Source organism: Anopheles nili, chromosome 2 (assembly GCF_943737925.1).
Source record: "Anopheles nili chromosome 2, idAnoNiliSN_F5_01, whole genome shotgun sequence".
Lineage (NCBI taxonomy): Eukaryota > Metazoa > Arthropoda > Insecta > Diptera > Culicidae > Anopheles > Anopheles nili.
The window spans coordinates 3,108,642-3,126,877 of record NC_071291.1 but is presented as its reverse complement, the minus strand read 5'-3'; the positions used below and the strand labels follow the sequence as shown (position 1 = coordinate 3,126,877).

At 48.7% G+C, this 18,236-nt stretch overlaps 1 protein-coding gene across 1 annotated transcript; it reads right to left on the bottom strand.

Moving 5' to 3' along the window:
- Positions 1-3,949: 3,949 nt before the first annotated feature.
- Positions 3,950-15,702, bottom strand: LOC128722155 (monocarboxylate transporter 13-like). The gene is made up of 10 exons (XM_053815993.1): positions 15,664-15,702; positions 10,240-10,352; positions 9,624-10,169; positions 9,127-9,551; positions 8,870-9,056; positions 7,541-7,719; positions 7,287-7,465; positions 6,989-7,211; positions 6,685-6,916; positions 3,950-6,613 (listed from the first exon to the last, which is right to left on the bottom strand). Exons 1-10 carry the CDS (start codon positions 15,685-15,687, stop codon positions 6,346-6,348), a joined length of 2,376 nt encoding a protein of 791 aa, XP_053671968.1. The 5' UTR covers positions 15,688-15,702; the 3' UTR covers positions 3,950-6,345.
- Positions 15,703-18,236: the final 2,534 nt, after the last annotated feature.

The window sequence follows — 18,236 nt, the reverse complement described above, 5'->3', positions numbered from 1 at the left end:
AACCAGAACGCGTTGGATCTTAAAACGCGTTTTCCATGTAAGGAAATTATACGAGGTCTTTTTACGAGGTAGTGCTGGTAACCAAAACGAAACAAGAATCTTGAAATGCAATTAGGAAGCGTTCTTCGAGGAGCTAATTATTCGAAAGAAGTTCCCATATAAGGAAGGTTGCGGGATAACGAGCCTACTAAGAGTAACTAACCCATCTTGATGGTGCTTCAAAGTGCTTCCGTAGTCAATCAATCACCACCCGGGAAGATATCGTATCCTGCAGGATCGTTGCGAAGTCGTAAATCTTTCACAAGAGTCCATGAACGTGAATCCAAGTCCAACATTCGTCCATACTGCAAGTACACTACGCTAGATTATTGCCAATTTGTATGCTCACAACTTGGATCAGCAAATGTGGGACTCAGCACACCGCCAGCTTTCCGGCTCACATCTTGCACAATTGACAGGAAGCTGCATAACGAGTCATCAAACATTTGACTGTGAAATAGATTCAGTAACACAAAAATCTCACCGGGAGTTCGCTAATTTGAGCCTCTGTTAGGTATGTTGTGTCTATTGTTTCATTGTTCCAATTCACCTACCTATCAAACGTGTCGTACATGTGCCGCCAGAGTTCGTGCACACATTCGTGGCTGCGAAAAGCCATTTATCAGGCTTACCAGCGGAACGTATCAAGTTCATCAGGTAGAGCGGTAGTGCGAACTGTGCACTGCAACTATTTAACAACTCCATACAGTCCGGATTATACTGGCCGCTCGGCGACGGATACTATCTCCGTGTACTATCACGGGACCAAGCCCGGGGATGTATGAACAAGCGGCAAAAACTGAAAGTAAAATGCACACGAATCTAAGCTCTCCCGGGGGATCCTCGAAGTGAGCTAATTGTCGTTAGGGACAGGGCTGAGAAAGCACTCCGCTTACACAAACAACGGACAACAATATCAGCGCGTTAGAGCGATGATTTCTAACCCGTCGCTTCATTGGGTCGCATCCACGAACGGAGGCGATAACGAAACCATCTCACGCTGACAGATTTGGAACCATCTTCATGCATTATCACCAACCGTTCGTGAAGTTTCAACCGGGTCAGCTGACCAGCCCCCCTGATCAGGCGCAATCCTGACGATGCTAGTGCACCCCAGCACGGACTAGTGAGATCCCGGTACGGAAATGGTCCGGATCGAGCGATTAAGCTTACGAAAAAAAAGGTCACCACTAGGCGCTTAGACCCCGGGCCCAATCAATCCCAGGGTCGAATTGGGTTGGCGTTAACATTGCTGCCATTTTCTCGTCAATCTTATCGGCTCCTCGCGGAGACTTGGTCAGATAGAGCGAAATAATAAATAAACAATACCCGGCACACAAACGCTCGTCCTGATCGTGGAAGACGTATTAGAACCTGATACGAGTGCGCTGGGTAGAAGGAAAACATGTTTACCGCGCGATTGCGTCGCCTGTACTAATCGCATTGCCGGTCCCGGAATGTAATGCTTCAAACGGCCGTCTTCTATTGAAGATTCGTGAAATGCTCATTGTTGCGCTGCATGATGCCAAGATTCTGTTTGTGTCTTTTGCGCGAGTTTAGCCACCATTCAGAACAACAGAATCACGGAAGCGCGAATTTAGCTCGTGTACTAAATGTGTACTAAAAATAGGTGACCATCGATCGATTAATTGATCGTTACTGTTTTACTCATACGGCTTCAGATTTAGTGATCAATTCTAGGGTTGAGCTGAGTAGGGTCCAACTGCGAGGTGAAAACACGCTGACATGACACTAACCTACTGCCTGTGGGTCGTGTTGGAGTTAGTGAGAGGCTCCTGTGGCCTGTGAAGGCTAGCTTCATAAGATACGATCATGTATTTTTTCCTGTTTGTGCCAAACTCAGCCTTCCATCGAGGGAAGCCAACAACGGCACTGTGATACTTTTACGAAGGTGTGCCAAAAAAAACCCGCACGCAATTCAAGCCAATGCCACGGGACTAGGCTCTCGTTTGCAGCAGTTATTAGCGGTAACCTCGATCAGGCTGCACGGTGGCGTTGGTGTCGACGTGCACTTTCAATCAACGAAATAAAGCACGATTAGAAGCGCCAACAACCCTTCGATGCACGGCCATTAATTCCGCGATGTCCGTTCCGGTCACTCCGTTCGCGAGACCCGCACTAGCAAGCTGGATATAAAACAGTGCGGCCGCTCGCGAGGCGTGCAAAAATTAAAGCAAAATCACGAAACAGAGACACTCCAAAATCGCGCCTAACGACCGGTTCGACGTTACATAACGACCGAAAAGTGTCCGCTCATGACCGGCCCTGACTGGCAGATCCGACGGTGCGTTCGAGGACGGGGGATTGTTTTATCTTCTTTTCGGCAACTTCATCCACCATCTCTGGTTTGGGATGGGGTGAAGCGAACCTGCGCTGGTAGGATCAGAAGGATCGTGGTGCACAACAAAAAAACATCCCCACGACTCACGGGGTAGGGCTGGGTCCGTTTGGAGCGAGGCTAGGGCCAGAAGGAATGAGCTTTTTTTTCGCTCACTGCTGTTGCTCAATGTATGTGGGAATAATAAAACTTCGACGCAATAAATTTCGACACGTTCACTTTGAGCTCCACTACGGTGCCGCATGATCTTTTTTTTTTGTTGATCTTAGTTTTGTTTGCCCCTTTGCTAGCTTGTTTGTTTCGTTTCCAGCCATATCCCACGGCGGTTTCTGCGTCCCTTGACGTTTTTCCGATCTCCCGTCCAACCGGGACGGCGCTTCTGCCCTATTCCCTGGAAAACCGCGTACGTCAACGTCAGTGGAACGTCCGTTTTCGCCGAGCTGGCTCGTTTAGCTCGATGAGAAACCAAAACCCTGCGGGCACGCGATCGACTTGCTGGTACTGCACTTTCACGCCCGTCAGAAATTGGCAAAAAGTGGCCGCGGTCGCCGGGAGGCCGTTGATTGAACGCTTCGATCGCAAAGAAACCTGCCAAAAAAGAACTAGAAAGTTTCACATCGACCTGTCCTATTATGTCAGGCGCGCGAACCGTTCGATCTAGGAGGCGCTGAAAACACGTACAACAGGATTGAAACAAGTTGGCCATGAGATCGAATTGACCAAAAATGGAAAACAAAATTGAACCGTTTCGAATTTTTGACTGGTCCTCTACGAAAGGGCAACGCTCCCAAACGATCGTGCACTGTCCTTTCTGTGCCCCCGTGGAAGCGGAACTGCGAAATGTGAGCAAAACACTCGACATGATTTACAACGGTGTCCCGGTGGCTCCGAGGAGTAGGTTAATCAGTATCACATCCTGCCCACAGCGCTGCATAATAAAATCATAAAACACTCGTCCCGAAAGATCACCTGCTGCAATCTGGGTCGTTGGTTTAAATTAGTATGTACGAACGAACGAGCTGGAGCGAATGAAATCGCCAACCGGCTGGTAGTTCACTATCTTATCAAGCGTGGTTCAAAGATCCTGGCATATCTCAGGCCTCGGCAAAACAGCTGTAGTTGCATGGGTTGGGTAGCCAGCTGCACAAATTTCTCAGACTACTTCTCTACTCGGAGGAGCATTCCTGTTCTAGTACAACTCCGGACAAGCCATTATTGGGAAAGTCAACGGAATCTCATTATTTTTAAAACGTTTGCGTTTGATATGTGATTTACCACGTTGAATAAAAAACATGCAAATCTATAGTAGGCAACGTAATATGTGCTCTTTAGTTCGTTGAGCAAATAAACTTTCCTTATTCACGCGATTTACGATGTAGGTCGCCTAAAAGTATGCAATAGTATCTACAAACCGGTTATGCATTTGAAACGAAGCCAAATATTGTCATGGGTGTCGAACGTGACATAATTGTGGTTCATGATTCGACTACATCAACTTATTATTAGAGAACATTCTGACCACCGTTTGCATTATAATCAACTTTATTTTAACAACATTTGCTTCTTTTGTCCGTTTGTTACAGATGATGCATGTTCCATTTCGTAAGCTATCGCTTCTGCTGCTTGTACTGGCTGGGGTGATTCCCTGGCGAGGAACAACCACAATAATTACTATACGACACGAAGAACGACCACCCAGATACGTTCAATTTGAGCCTCAAACTTTTGATCTCGATAAAGCGCAGGGAAATTTGTAAACAACATATTTAGCAAAATCTTAGCTCGATCCATCCTCGAATAAGACGTAAATCTTTAAGAAAAAACGTTTCTTTTTTGTTTGCTTATCGATAGAATGGAGGAGAAAATACGTATTAACAACTGTAGAAAGTATAAACAAAATATTTTTCTCACTGGCAGCATGTCAAAAACGGCCTGCCTTTTTGATATGTGAAGGTGAAGTTTTCGTAACTGGATTATCCCGGAAAGGCCCGGAAACATTCGTAACTAATGCAAAACCAACCGTTGAACCACGTTTTCGACGAGTACTTCGAAGCGCAGATATTGATAGTTTTTTTTTTTAATTTTAAATTTCATCTCCTCGCTTACACTTCCTAACGTATCCTAGGACTATAAAAATCATTTATAACCGCGCTATCGATTCATCGTACAATCAAAAGTTTGCTGCTCAAAGCGAACGTTAGCTTGTTCTGGGGAAAATCCTTTCCTTCCGAGTAACACGACATTCTTGCGTTACATATTTTAGCGATAAATGTGGCATCAAATGTGTTTCAAATTTTGCTTGTATATGGGTGGCAACTGCAATTAGTGGAGAAGCAAAAGCTCGTTTTCCTACGTGTAGATCCGTTCAATTACGATGGGAAGAAAGTATGTTAGCTGACGTTAAAGAATGTCTAGCCATCCAAGCAAACTTCGATTCTCCTCCGCCATCCGTATCAAGCGCATTCTTCTTAGTCGTTAAATCTCCTAGTTTATCCATCTATTTGAGTACGCCTGCCAACTGCACGTTGCATGTTGCGTTCCTATTCATTTCTATTACATTGTCAGCGGATTGGTTCTGTACCATTTTGTGAGTTTGTGTGGGTGTGTATTATAAGCTTTCCCTTCGAACTTTCTCGGCCCTCGGTTAAGCTAATATGGCCATTTTGCATGCAGCAAGTGGAACGGAGTATCACCTGACTTCAAGAACGACGTTAGCGCCGGTACATTCTTTCCATTTGTTCATTCCTATATACAACTCATAAGAAGCTAATACTCAATTATGTTCATGTTTATTACACGTTACACAACACTACTTAGGACTGTTGAGTTCTGCTTACTGTTTTCGTACTCTGAGCTGGTTTGCTCGCTAGCTCCAAAGATGGGCCAACCGTCGTCCTATTGCATCTCTCCGGCGAAGATCGACTCTTGTCGATCTCCGAAGGATGTGAGCTTCGTTTGCAAATTTGCGATCAGTTGGCGTTCTGCGTCTAGTTTCCGTAAGCGCTGCTGGTTCTCTGTTGCTAACATACTGGCTATTGGCTAGGCAAATTGGTAGAGATTTGTTCGCTATCGTTACGCTTTCCTGCGGGTGAGCGGTTTGTTTGCTTGCAGCTTTATGCGACAATATTAACTGTGTGGTATCATGCGTGTGTCACCTTCGGTTCGTTTCAAACAAGCTTTTTAAGTACCGAGTACCTCTAAACATAACCAGCTATGGATATGGCTCCCGAACTTAATCCTCTTAATGAGAAATAATACGACAAAAAATCGTACATCCTGCCGCATCGGTACGTGTTTCTTAAAACCGCCTTTCGTCAATGAAACGAAAAACAAAACAGTAAATGAATAAAACGTAATAACAAATCGCGCAATAATCTAAAACAACATAATCACACGCGATGGTTGGTTTTTAGTTATTTTTTACATTATGCTTTGCACACATTTTAACACATTCGTTCGCTTCATTCGTATCTTACTATGACACTAAGGATTTCATCTTGGTTGGTTACTCCACAATTACGATTCTATCATTCTTGCCCCCCTTACGCCTAATCTTCACACACACACTTCATTCTCCTGCAACGTCGCACATTGTTCCACGTTTTGTTCACCTTCGCTACGTAGCGATAAAACACGTTTGTTTCAATTAAAAATAACATAATCAAAACAAATCCTCATTAGATGTAATCATGTAAGTCTAACACTAGCTAGATAAAACATCAGAACGGATAGCGTTCACTCAACCCCATCTCTTCGGTCAGCATTTGTTCACGAAAAGCAATGATCGGAAGGTCGAAAAGCAACGCCGCGGACGAACATCGACCTCGCGGAAGTTACCAAGTCGTCCTGACCTCGAGGTCGACTTCTCCGTTCTCGCCACTTTCTTCACGAGCGCCCTCTAACGGCCGTATGCGTGGCTACCTTTTGTGGGATGCAATTCAGTAGCGTTACAAAACCGATTCCATCTGGCTCACTTCCTTGTCCGACTCCTTCGTGCCGCCGTTTGATTGGGTCTGCTTACGATCATCGTTGATCGTCGTGCTGGAGGTGATATTCGACATGATCGGTTGCTCCGTGGACGGACTAGGGGCAGTTTGGATGATCTTGGGGACCATCGTGATCGGCTGGTCGTCGTCCGCTAGATCCTCGGATGGTTCCTCATCGATAGGGGTCAGCACCTCCACGTGCACGGGAGCTTCCGATTGCTTCCGGAATCTACGAGTAAAAGAAATAGAAAAGCTTAGCATCTCCGATCCAAAAACCTTCTCGCAAGTAGCCTCACTTACCTCTTCATTGCAGGCGCCGCAAAACTGGTAATAGCGGACAGGGCAAACAGTCCACCGGCCACAAAGAAGGGTATTGAGTACGACTGGGTGGCATCGTACAGAGCTCCTGCCAGCGGAGAACCAACAATCGTTGCGGCACCACGGAACAGAATCAACAGACCAAACGCGTTGGTCAGCTTGTCCAGTCCGAGCAGGTCGACCAGAATAATTGACGTCAGCGAAATGTAGCCAGCTGCGGGGACAAAAGCGCAAACACACTATTAATGGTTTGTCCTATTCGACGGTAGGATCCTTCTCCACATACCGATGGCAATACCGAACGCGATGGCCATGGCCACGTACGCCGCGTAGGTGTGACAGAACGGCGTCAGCGCGACCGCCACGGTGGAGATGACTAGACAGATGTTGTTAAGAAACAGGGCGTCCACTTGAGGGAAATCGGCCACATAACCGCACACGATACGACCCACAGTGTTCGTAATGCCGATGATCGAGATGAGGAAGGATGCAGAGTTTTGCTCAATTCCCTGTCGAGAAAGAAACATCCAACAACCGTTTGGTAAGACACGAAATGATATGACACTCTCTAGCAGTAGACTTACGTCCATGACGGCCGCGTCGACCAGATACACAAACGGGACATAGAGACCGGCCATGCCAAAGATGTTCGAGACGCCAATCATCATGAAGACGGGATCACGCAGCAGACTTACATCCATCATGGCACCGATCGCATTCTTGAACGATTCCGGCAACTTCAGGCATGGGCAGAGGTCGTATTCTACAAAGCCAGTGATGTACAAAAGGACGGATTATTAGCACCCCATTACTACTGTTCTCAACCATCAACACTTACGTTCTTCTCGTCCTTTTTCCACGTCGTCTCGAACATCGTAGCGGTGTTCCTTCTCAAATTTGGTCAGCGAAACGACGGAGTTGCGATAGTTGGTCAGCGACTTTTGCGATTGGAACTCTTTCAGATTGGTTACGGAACCGGAGTAGAAGATGTCCTTACGCGACAACGGGCGCACCATGACAGGCCGGTCCGCTTTCAGCGAGGCTTTTGAGGTAAACATGCTGCCATCGTCCTGCAGGTGGCAACGTGCGTTTTTGAAACAGATAATACAAGTCCGTTCGTGGAATGAGTGTGAAGCGACATCGGCATGTAAATGAAGCGAAATGTAAGTGTGATGAAGCGAATAGCAAGTTGAATTACGGGACACAGCAACGTCGTCCGGTTTCTACGGAACGGCTAGAAGGCTTGTGCAGCACACACCAGAGCCCACAATAGCAGGACAAAGCACTAAGCAGCTTGCAAATGCATTGTGACGTGAATGGGTCTAAAGCGTGTGTGCGAAAATGATGATCAAACAAGGACGAAATGGATCAACGGAAGGACTCGCGGCCTAACGCCGACGAGTGGTGCTTTTGTTGGTTCTCTATCTTAACGTGGCTAGGCGTGATGCATGATGATTGCAATTAGGAAATGATTGCCGAACACTCTCCGGCAGACGAGTGAATGAGAGCTCTATAATAGCGCTGATTTGATACTTGTCTATTAGTGGCCAGCAACCTAGCGTCCAGACCGAGCGCGCACACACCCACAAACACACGCGCAGAGGACGAGTTCGCGTCTCGCGGCATCCAGTGCGTTTTGGCATCCGTTCAAGAGTGCTTCTATATTTAACACTCCCGCTCCCAGGAACCCTTTCCCCGAGGGGTGATACGTTTAGTTTAGGAGATGCAAAAATTACTAACTATTCCCATCACACCGTTAATTTGGGCAATTATTCCACACATACGCCGCCAATTGACACATATAATGCAGCTAGTTTAGTAAGAGAGTTCTAATAGGCCGGTTTGACAATTTAGTAGGAAGAGGAACGGACTCCAAAGAGCTGAGCTCGTGAGCACAACAAGGGTATGGTTAGGGTAACGACTGTCTGTTGGGATTTTAGTAGGGATAGCCTAACGGTTTTGCGATCGTCTACTATCAGAAATTAACCAACGCACGTAACCTCTATCACACTACGAAAAAACCGATCCGTTAGTAAGGCGTTAGCTAGTAACAAAAGCGCTAGCCATAATCCCGATTCCTATCAAATTCGCATCAAAAGGACAGTAATGTCTGTCGTGTTTGGTGTAAGAGAAGAAAAAATGGCTACTAACGAGATCCTCAGCGTTATTATTTTTGCTGCCATTGACTGAGCCGCGTGAGAGTCTGAGTTGCATGGATTTACGTACGTCACCGTTGCTACCGACATCACCCCGTGAGCTAGCCTTGATGGCGGCCAATGACGGCTTGAAGCGTTCTCCGGTCGAGTGCTTGCGAACGCGATCGAACGTCGGCACAGACCCATTCTTGGGGATGCCTGCAAACAGAGAATCAAGAGCACAATTAATACCGCGTGTCCTGAGACCGGAAGCTGTGTGAGGAATTACCAGACTGGTGGCTAGTGAAGGCTGGCTGAGAGGCATTGCGTGGGAGGTTATCCCCACCATAATCTCCGGCGTCCGATTCGGAGTTGGTGTTACGCTTCTTGTTCAGGGGTTTCTTCATCTCGATCTGGCTTGATTCGGACGACGAACCACTGCTTCCGTTCTGTTCCTGAGTCTTAAACTCAGAAATGGTGGGTAACGTCGCCACGGGATGAATACCGCCTTGCTGTGCTGCCAGTTGGTCCAGGGCCAGGCTCGAGTGTACGCCCGGATCAGCATTAAGCGGAGCTTTCAGTCTTTTCTCCATCGTACCGTCAGGCAGCTGGACCATGAAGTACGACCCACCGATCGAGCCGCGCTCCATCTGCAAGCGCTTTTCCTCATACATGCGCTGCATCAACGGTTTCACTTTGTCATCCTTCGGGTACCTGTTCGTGGTGAGAGAATCGACGATGTAATGCGCTGTGGAATTGAGGATCCGGTGTGTCGTTGTTACTCACGTGAGAGGTCGCATCATCGCACCAAACACGGCGCAGTTCAGGATCAACCCAGCCAGAATGAGGTTCGAGTTCTTCCAATCGAAGTTCTGCAGCAGCAAGTTTGCCAAAGGCGCAAACGCGAACGTACCGAAACCGGAACCACACACGGCGATGCCAGTAGCCAGCGAGCGTTTCGTCTCGAAATAGTACCCCACGGCAACGACTGCCGGGAGGTAGATCAGCCCAAACCCGATACCACCCATCACACCATACGTGAGCATCAACATAGTCACCGAGGTGCTGAGTGTACTGAGCGCGAACGCCGCACAGGATATGATACTGCCAGCGATACACACTGCCCGACAACCGAACTTATTGGCCAACGCCGACACTACTGGTCCAGCGCTCAGGTACATGCCACTGAGCAGGCTACCAACCCAGGCTACCGTGCCCTTACCTTCGCCGAAATACTCCACAAACTCGTTCAAAAACACACCGAACGTGTACGCAATGCCGTCCACGATCATGTTGCACATGAAAGACGCGAATACGATCACCCAGCCGTACCTTTCAAGAGAAGATGAAGCGTTGTCCTTATGAGTTCTAGGAACCCACCTGGAGTCATCGGGATACTTACCCACCGTCCGGTGGCGGCGGCATGTCGTGGTACTCGCATCCTGCTTCATCGTCATCCGGCGAAGGATCCTGGTTCAAGCGTTCGGCCTCCTCACACGCAATGTCACTGTCCGTCTGTGGGAGAAGTAAACAACGTTAGGGCTCAAGTTTGACTCTGCTCCACCGCCCACTTTTTGGCCCAATAGCCTAATGGGCGTCCCTTGGGACGTTCGCAATTTTTTGATAGCGATGCTTACAGCGCTGAGCAGCAACCCCAATCAACCTCCACCCCCATAATAGAGTGATGATGGTCGATTTTAATCCATCCATCATCCGACCTGACACTTGACACTGGAGAGGAACGACAACAATGCCCTGCTGCCCGTTCGGCCCACTTCTCTGGTCGGATGACATAAGACGACCGTCACCACGCGATATTTTCGGATCGGCGCCGGTCACATAAATTCAGTTGCGGCAATCCACCCTAATCAATTTGTGCGATCCGGGCCTGGTTCGCCTGTAACTGCACTCCAGAACGATTCGCTTCATTCGATCGTCTCAAACACACGCTGCACATCATCATCAGTGACATCGCGTTAAGGCACGTCCGTAACCGATTTGGTGTCGGTTAGGGAAGCGAACGACTGGAGAAATGCTGCCGTAGAAACGCGTTTCCAGGCGGGTTCTGTTGCGCAACCACCGCGCGTTAAGCGAGGCGCGTTATGGCGTTCGTTAGCGCCAAACGATTTCGACACCGCAGTTTAATTAAGAGAGTTGTTAACAATTGCACGGACCGGCATGGGATTTGAACAGCGAGCCAACGGAACATAACACTGTTGAAGGCGCTGGTGAGACCCTCAAAGAGCCATGAGTGATGTTGAAGTTTCCTTTCTCTGCATCCCCTTGACGACCCAGATGCCGGAGCACTGGACCATGACGTCCATTTGTCAGCGGGAATACACATGAACAGAAAAAAAACCCAGCCCCAGATCGACATCGCTGCCACATTGTCTACCGTCGGCGCGGAAGACGAGTCCGTTCCGTTCTACCGGTTCTGGTCGTTGGCACGCGACACCGTCAGCTCGTTTGTGACAGGTACGTCGATGGCCGGGGCGGGTCGGAATTTCGCGATGTCGCCTTTTATTTATAGCCACAAAAAACAAACCTATCCACCCGCACTTCTCGTGCCGGACGACTTCAAGGACGTCCCGACGGTCCGGGCGAGGACCGTGAAGCGCAGGAGCCGTTGTGGCTGACAAACGAACCCATTGCCAGATATTCGCGTCTGTTCGGGCATACTCAACAGGTGGGTTGACTGGCTGCACTTCGGAAACCTCAAAAATGCAGTTACACAAACACTCAAATAGATGCAAGCGTGGGAGGAAATAACTACACTGTTACTGAAGTACACCAAAGGGCGGCTGAGGACCGATGTTCGGTTATCCTCCTGAGAACGGTCGAGGCAGACGGAGCAGTACTTTGTCTGACGACGGAACCGACAAATGTTCCCAGTTGCTGCAACCCAGTCAAGAAGACGAGTGTTCTATGATGCTTATCCACAACATGAAGTATTCTATTTGCCTGGTAGTCGTTGGGTCCCTTTCGTGAAAAACTCCAGAAGGAAATTGCTGACAGACGATTTCCTTCCGGTGAAGATTTTTGCAAAAACCCCTTTCTACCCGATCGATCACAACAGTCCAGTCCTTTCGGGGCGGCTCTCAATCAACATGTCAATGACCAAGAGCGGCACAAACCGTAGTTGTTATGACGAACATCACCATCCGCTATTCCAATGCCACTAAAACGGCAGACGGCATTTATGATGCATGCGCTATAAAGCGATTTATCGCGTTATGTTCCCACGCAGCCACGATATGGAAACCGAAACCGGAACAAACAACGTGACGATTGCTGAAGCGAATGGCGTACTTTGTGGTAGTAGATATTCCATCGTTCTTGGTTTGACTTTTTGTTACTAGAGCTTTCTCTCACTGGCGGCTCGAACACAGAATGCAGTCCACATGCAATTGCACCAATAACCAACGGCAACATATGGTTACAACACGACCGCACGTCTCAAACAAGGCCAGCTGATAGAGCCCTGTCAATGATCCCGGTGAGTCATCGGCGAGAGCCCTAGTCTGTGCACGTGGAGGAGTAAAGTTACTAGCTCTAATTACTACCAGCCTTGCAGGGGCTTGGCTTTAGTCGATTGGTTTTTGTTTGAAAGTGGTGACAAATAACATAGACCAAAAACATAAAGAAAAAGCAAGAAGAACAAAAACAAAAAAGGACAATGGCGTGTTTAAGTAGTTTTCCCCTAGCGCAACAATGTCGTTCATCGGGTCGCTTCCGAAGGGATTTACCGGAGTCGACCATGAAAAGTAAAGACCGGAGTGATCATTCCATGAAAAATGGTACGTAATCAAACGTCAGATCATATCGGGGTCGTGTGTGTTATTGTTCACCGGGGAGGAAACAGATTGAAAAAAAAAAGCTCGACACAAAATAAATTGTCATTCAACGTTGCCCGCCCTTCAGCTGCGGCTGCGCTTTTCCTCTAGTCAGACGTTCCACTGCTCTACCACGAGAAGCTCGAGAGCTCGTGGGGACGAATCACGTGTGAGCAATTATCGGTCCGACATACTGGACCCGTTCCCTTCGAAACCATTTTTATTGCCTGCCAACGTCGATATTCAATCAAAGGATGAGCACTTCAGGCCTCTGCGGACGTCTCTCGGACCGGGCCTCATGGATCGATGAAATCACCGGAATCCGATGGACACTTCAACCGGACACCACCTGACAACTGCACGACTCTGGTCCCTAGTTCCTCACCCAACGCACTTGGAGCGGTTGGGACAGATTATCGGGGCGGTGTATTTTGCTCCCGGTCAACATTCTCTCAGCAAAGTGCCTGATAAGATAGGTGAGATGAATGGTCGAATAATGCTCGATCCATTTTCTATGCTGTCACCAGGTATGGTCAACCCTTCGACGGTCACTAATGTGCTCACTATTATTGCTATTATCGCTATCAGTATCGGCAAGGGCTCCGGGAACGCACTGCGCTGATGCGATCTGCTGGAGTGCTCCTATTATTTCGTTGCTCTTGTCAATCCACGGTCATCCATCTACCGAAGGGCGCTGGCACTTGACCACGACGAGGTGGATTTATTGGGACGGACATTCAATGGAGCATATTTATTGCACCCTCGGGCTGGTTCTCGGCGCAACCCGTGTTCCAACTCTTTGTCCTTCTCTTGTGTATAGTACCACAGAGACGGCTTATAAATATATTCTTGGAAACCCAAAACCCCATCCCTTATACGCTGGACGTTCTGGCTTGGGGAATTATTGTCAACAAACTGATCGTTTCACAGTAACCAGCTTTGCAGATACCGATCATTCGCCAATAGACGGCACATTGGTCAGATTAATCAAACTTCAGCATCTTCCTTCGCAACAGAACAGTGGCAAAGCGTTGGAGGGCCTCCCGCCACAATTAATGTCAATTAAACTACCAAACATACACGATCACTTTCGCTCTCCAGGGCGTACGTCGACTGCGCTTGCTCACCGTGGGTTTTGCCGCTTTGCTCGTCATGGTTCTTGCAGAATCTCAATCACAACTCACTGTAGCAAAATCCGCCTCAACAGAGCAGCACACTCCAATCCTTTGGTCCCAGGATCAGGACCGATCGTTTGATCCTGCCCAAATTATGCCTACACACACTCGACAGACCGGCACGAGAGACCAAGCTTTTCCGCACAATTGAGGGAAGTCAACGGACTCCCAATCGAATATCGACACGCAACTAACGCCAAACGTCAAATGACGCAAAATTCGTACTGGAAATGGTTTAAAAGCCAATTAAACTTCTCGACTCGGCTATGGCGACTGCACTCTCGCTATCTCGCCGGGAGTTCAGATCGTCGTGTGTCTCTATTCCGCTATCTCTGGTTGCCGGTTTCGTTCGGCTAGTCGTTGGTGGTTGTCTCGCAGTCGGCTGCGTCAGCTGATGCAACCAACACAGCAGGAGCTTCAACGCCGACGACATATGACCACGAGGATCCTTGGGTTCAGATATCGCTGGAGATGCTCTCAAAATGCCGTAGAGGGCGGGTCTTCAGGCCTCGTGATTGTCAGGTTGACCAAGAACCAGTGTGACGAAAACCATCACGTCGATGCCCTCAACACATACCCTCAGAAGTCATGCAATCGCGGGCGGAATCAACACTACAGCATGAACGTCACTGGAGAACGCGTCAAGTGTTTGCTCGCTCGGACGCATTCGTGTTTGAACAGCGATGTTGGAAGCAGTTAAATCTCGAACAGCGCAAGATAACCAATCATAAACTCGCTCTATGGACTATCGTTGGGCACTCGAGAGGGATTTGGGACGAATTTCAGGAATGTCCCAGACATTCTCGTGTTATCGGATTTCACCATTCGCTTCTAGCAGCTCTTTCAACGGATCATCTGCAATTCACGGCCATCCAGACTATTCAGTGGTCTTACAAAGATTAAGTAAAGAACTCCCATAATGGGGACGAGAATGCTTTCTTCAAGGACATTGGAATCGAACGCCGATCTTTTGTCCCTGCTCAAAGACATCCGGAAACCATCAATCCCTAACGGGCGTCATAACTCGGGCTCATATTTATACTCATTTGCCTCGGACTGGCGCCATCGATATACACTCGATCAGCAAAAAGAACCTCTCTCTCTCTCTCTCTCTCTATCACGCTACCTTGCTGTCTGCATCTCGCCGCAGTACAAAGCACAACGGAGGACATAAAACACTACACCCACCACGGGTTCAGCGCAAAATACCAACATCCCGATATCGACGTCTCCACCATCCAAGGTCGTCGGTGCACATGAACATGGGAACGGTGGATGCAGAAAACCCTCGGCGAGACTGCGCGGCATTGGTTCCGACGCGTTTACCGCTTTCATATGACATGCAGGCGGTGAAACCGAAATCCAGGTCAATGTTAGCAACAACGTTGCCTTACGCGCGAACCTCCCGAACCAGACACGGTGGTGCTAGCTGCTATAGTGAAACACCTACTCCTCCCACCAGGCCAGGTGGTGACTGCAGACACAACCATCGACTCAGCAAACAGCAGGCTGCCACGAGACGCCGAGAAAAGCTTCAGTTGACGCGGTAGGAACAACTAGAAAGGACCCTTCTCTTCCCGTAGTCTCGAATACCGCGAGAGTCCTCTACTAGGTATACTAGCCGTGACGTGGCAAAAATGACCCTTCCACGGGCTGGAATTCGAACACCGCAAAGCCAACGTTTAACTCGATAAATATACAACGCGTGGCTGCAGCGGCACATGGTGATGAGTGGCTTGTCCGCGTGTTTGCCATCAATTAATGATAGAATTTATGGAAACTCATACGGTCCCAGCGTGAAACAGGCGCTACACCTACCCGTCGGGCCTTTTTACTGGCCATGATGTGCTGCTTGATTCGTGGGACTACCGGAGAGGATGGGGATGGAGACCACCGTTAGTCAGCCGTCGAAGGTGGCGCAAAAACCACCCTTAACACGTGCAGAAACGTTTCTCGATAGGTATCCTCACACAGCTCAGGTTGCAAGGCACACCAACGCCAACCATCAGACTCCACTATCCGTACAGTGGACTCTCTGCTATATATGACACGTTAAAGGACAGATTTGCACACACACACACGGACGCGCACGTACACATACACAGACGCCACTCAATAGTTGTTCCAGCTAAATTCACAATGGCACTGAAAGCACAATTTTGGCAATGTTCGAAGTACACCGACCACCGAAAGTATCACCACGAGTAACTCTAGGTCAACGGGGTAGTCAATGATGTCAGTCAGATATCTCTAAGTACACGCCACCTTGCGGGGAATTTCTGTAAAACAGGAAGTGTGCACTGTGAAGCATAGAACGGAGAAATCATAAGTCAAACGCTTCCTTGACCCGCAACTGGTAACGGGGTCTCCCACACCACAAAAGCTCCAGTAACGCTGCATCCAACCGAATGCAGTTGCATCGCGGCTAAATGACTATGCACACGTCGATCATAAGGCGAGTTGGCGAGAGAAACCAAAGCGAACCTTGTGCTACTGAGTCACCTAAGGTTCGCTCGATTCACCAACGAAACCATGTTGATCGTAAAGGCCCTAAAAGGTACTATCACTCCCAATGATTCTACTGCATTTCATGTGCGGCTCATCCTCACGTTTCAAGGCGTGTCGCATATTTTACAGGGTGGTTCAGCCTTCAACTACCATAAGCGGCCAAATCGGACGATCACTGGAGCCGAAGCAATCCATGTCATTATCGTTACTCGAAAAGTATGGCGTTACACTGAGCATACCAACGCATTACACTACGATCGACGTCATCATTGTCAACGCTGTCGCTGGCTGGTTTCTTTGCGGGCGATTTTTGACAGCGGCTTACTTTTTTAATGGCACAATTATTCGCTCTATCTTATCGCCCTCGGCTAGCAATAGCCACGGCTGTAGCGTACCACGAGTTGCGTTAACCCTGATAAACGGACTTCGACCAAGCGATTCCTACACCCGATGTTACCGATGGGTCCTTGACGAGCCTAGCGACACCCCACTCATGGGGTGAAAATTGCACATGCGGCTGTGCGTTGGAGATTACCCTGTCCATTCAACTGTCCGTGCTGGTTGAATGATGGACGAAGGAACACTCAAAATACTTCTGCTGTTTGGATCGGAACATCCGGAATTCCACAACCCAAGAGAACAGATTCGAAGGGTCGAACAATCTCATTGGCCCGACAAAAACAGCACAAGGAACAAATCTCCACTAGTTCGAGATAGCACCACCGACAACACACTACTTGCGATCGCAGTCGCTCACCTGAGGACACTGTTTACTATTTCGTCGATCGCGGAGTCGCGATCGCTTTGCCAGGCGCGATCGTTTGTTTTGCTTTTCGCGTGCTCGAGCCCATTCATGAACGCAACACAAACATCGACTTCTCGGCTTCGTGCTTCGTGGTCACGCTAGTCCGCCACAACCACGCAACCAAACGTTGCTGGGAAGGAGACATCGAATACTAGATGAGCCGAGTGGCCGCCATAATAACCTTCCTCAACGGTGGAGGCGCATATTCATTAGTCGTCGCGGGAAGTCAGTTACCACGACCACGAACCACCCTGTTCGACCGGTTTTGGAGTAGTAACCTTCGCAGATGGTCTGTGATGGATTCCTCTTGCCGTGTTGAGCCGCATCACGCAGGGATTACACGCTTTGGGTTAAGGTTCTTTGGGTTCCTAATGTACTCGTGCGCGTTGAACTTGAAGCGCTTCAATGCCGGTGGCTTATCGTTGGACATCGTGGGTGTTTCAAGGACCTTCACCATCGTCAGTGACCCGTCTCAGGAGCAACAGTCGCATGTCGAATGTAAGCTATCAAAGCGCAGAATTTCAACCCCAACCGCACCCGTTATGAGACCTGATTTTGATGGTGCAACTCTGCCCTACCTGTGCGATCGGCACGATGGATACCGAGGTGTGTAATTTAGAAGGGCGTGCGTTGGAACACCGGCATGATTTACGACCCTGGCGACAGCTGCCGTGGGGCTTCCCCGCATAGGTAAAGGGGAAAGATAATCACGTTGCGATCGCGTCCAACATTAGCCCGCATTCTGCTTTTCGACCTTGCAGTGGACCGGTGGGGTGATTACGCGAGAAAACTGCACGCTACTCGTCAACCTGTTTCGAGCGATTCACAGGTCGCACATGCTCTTTCATCGCTAAACGAGTGTCGTTTATCTGTCCAGCAAACAGGAGAAGCAAAGTGCTATTATATGCGCACCCACAACGATCTGGAATCCACACACGAGCCACTCGTTATCGGGAACAACGCGCTGATACCACGCGACTACAACAGGCAAAAGCAAACAGCCATCGCGACGCAAACCGCGGGCCAGACAAGGCCTGATCGATCGTCAATATGACGCGGTGTTTCACCGAGTGTTGTG

What these genes read in the sequence shown, in the direction of transcription:
- LOC128722155 (XM_053815993.1), bottom strand. Translation starts at nt 15,687, where the DNA reads ATGGCCAGTAAAAAGGCCCGACGG. An exon ending in CGCGTTCGGTATTGCCATCG is followed by an intron (nt 6,917 to 6,988) that starts GTATGTGGAGAA and finishes TTGTCCCCGCAG; the next exon opens with CTGGCTACATTTCGCTGACG. An exon ending in GCGGCGCCTGCAATGAAGAG is followed by an intron (nt 6,614 to 6,684) that starts GTAAGTGAGGCT and finishes TTTTACTCGTAG; the next exon opens with ATTCCGGAAGCAATCGGAAG.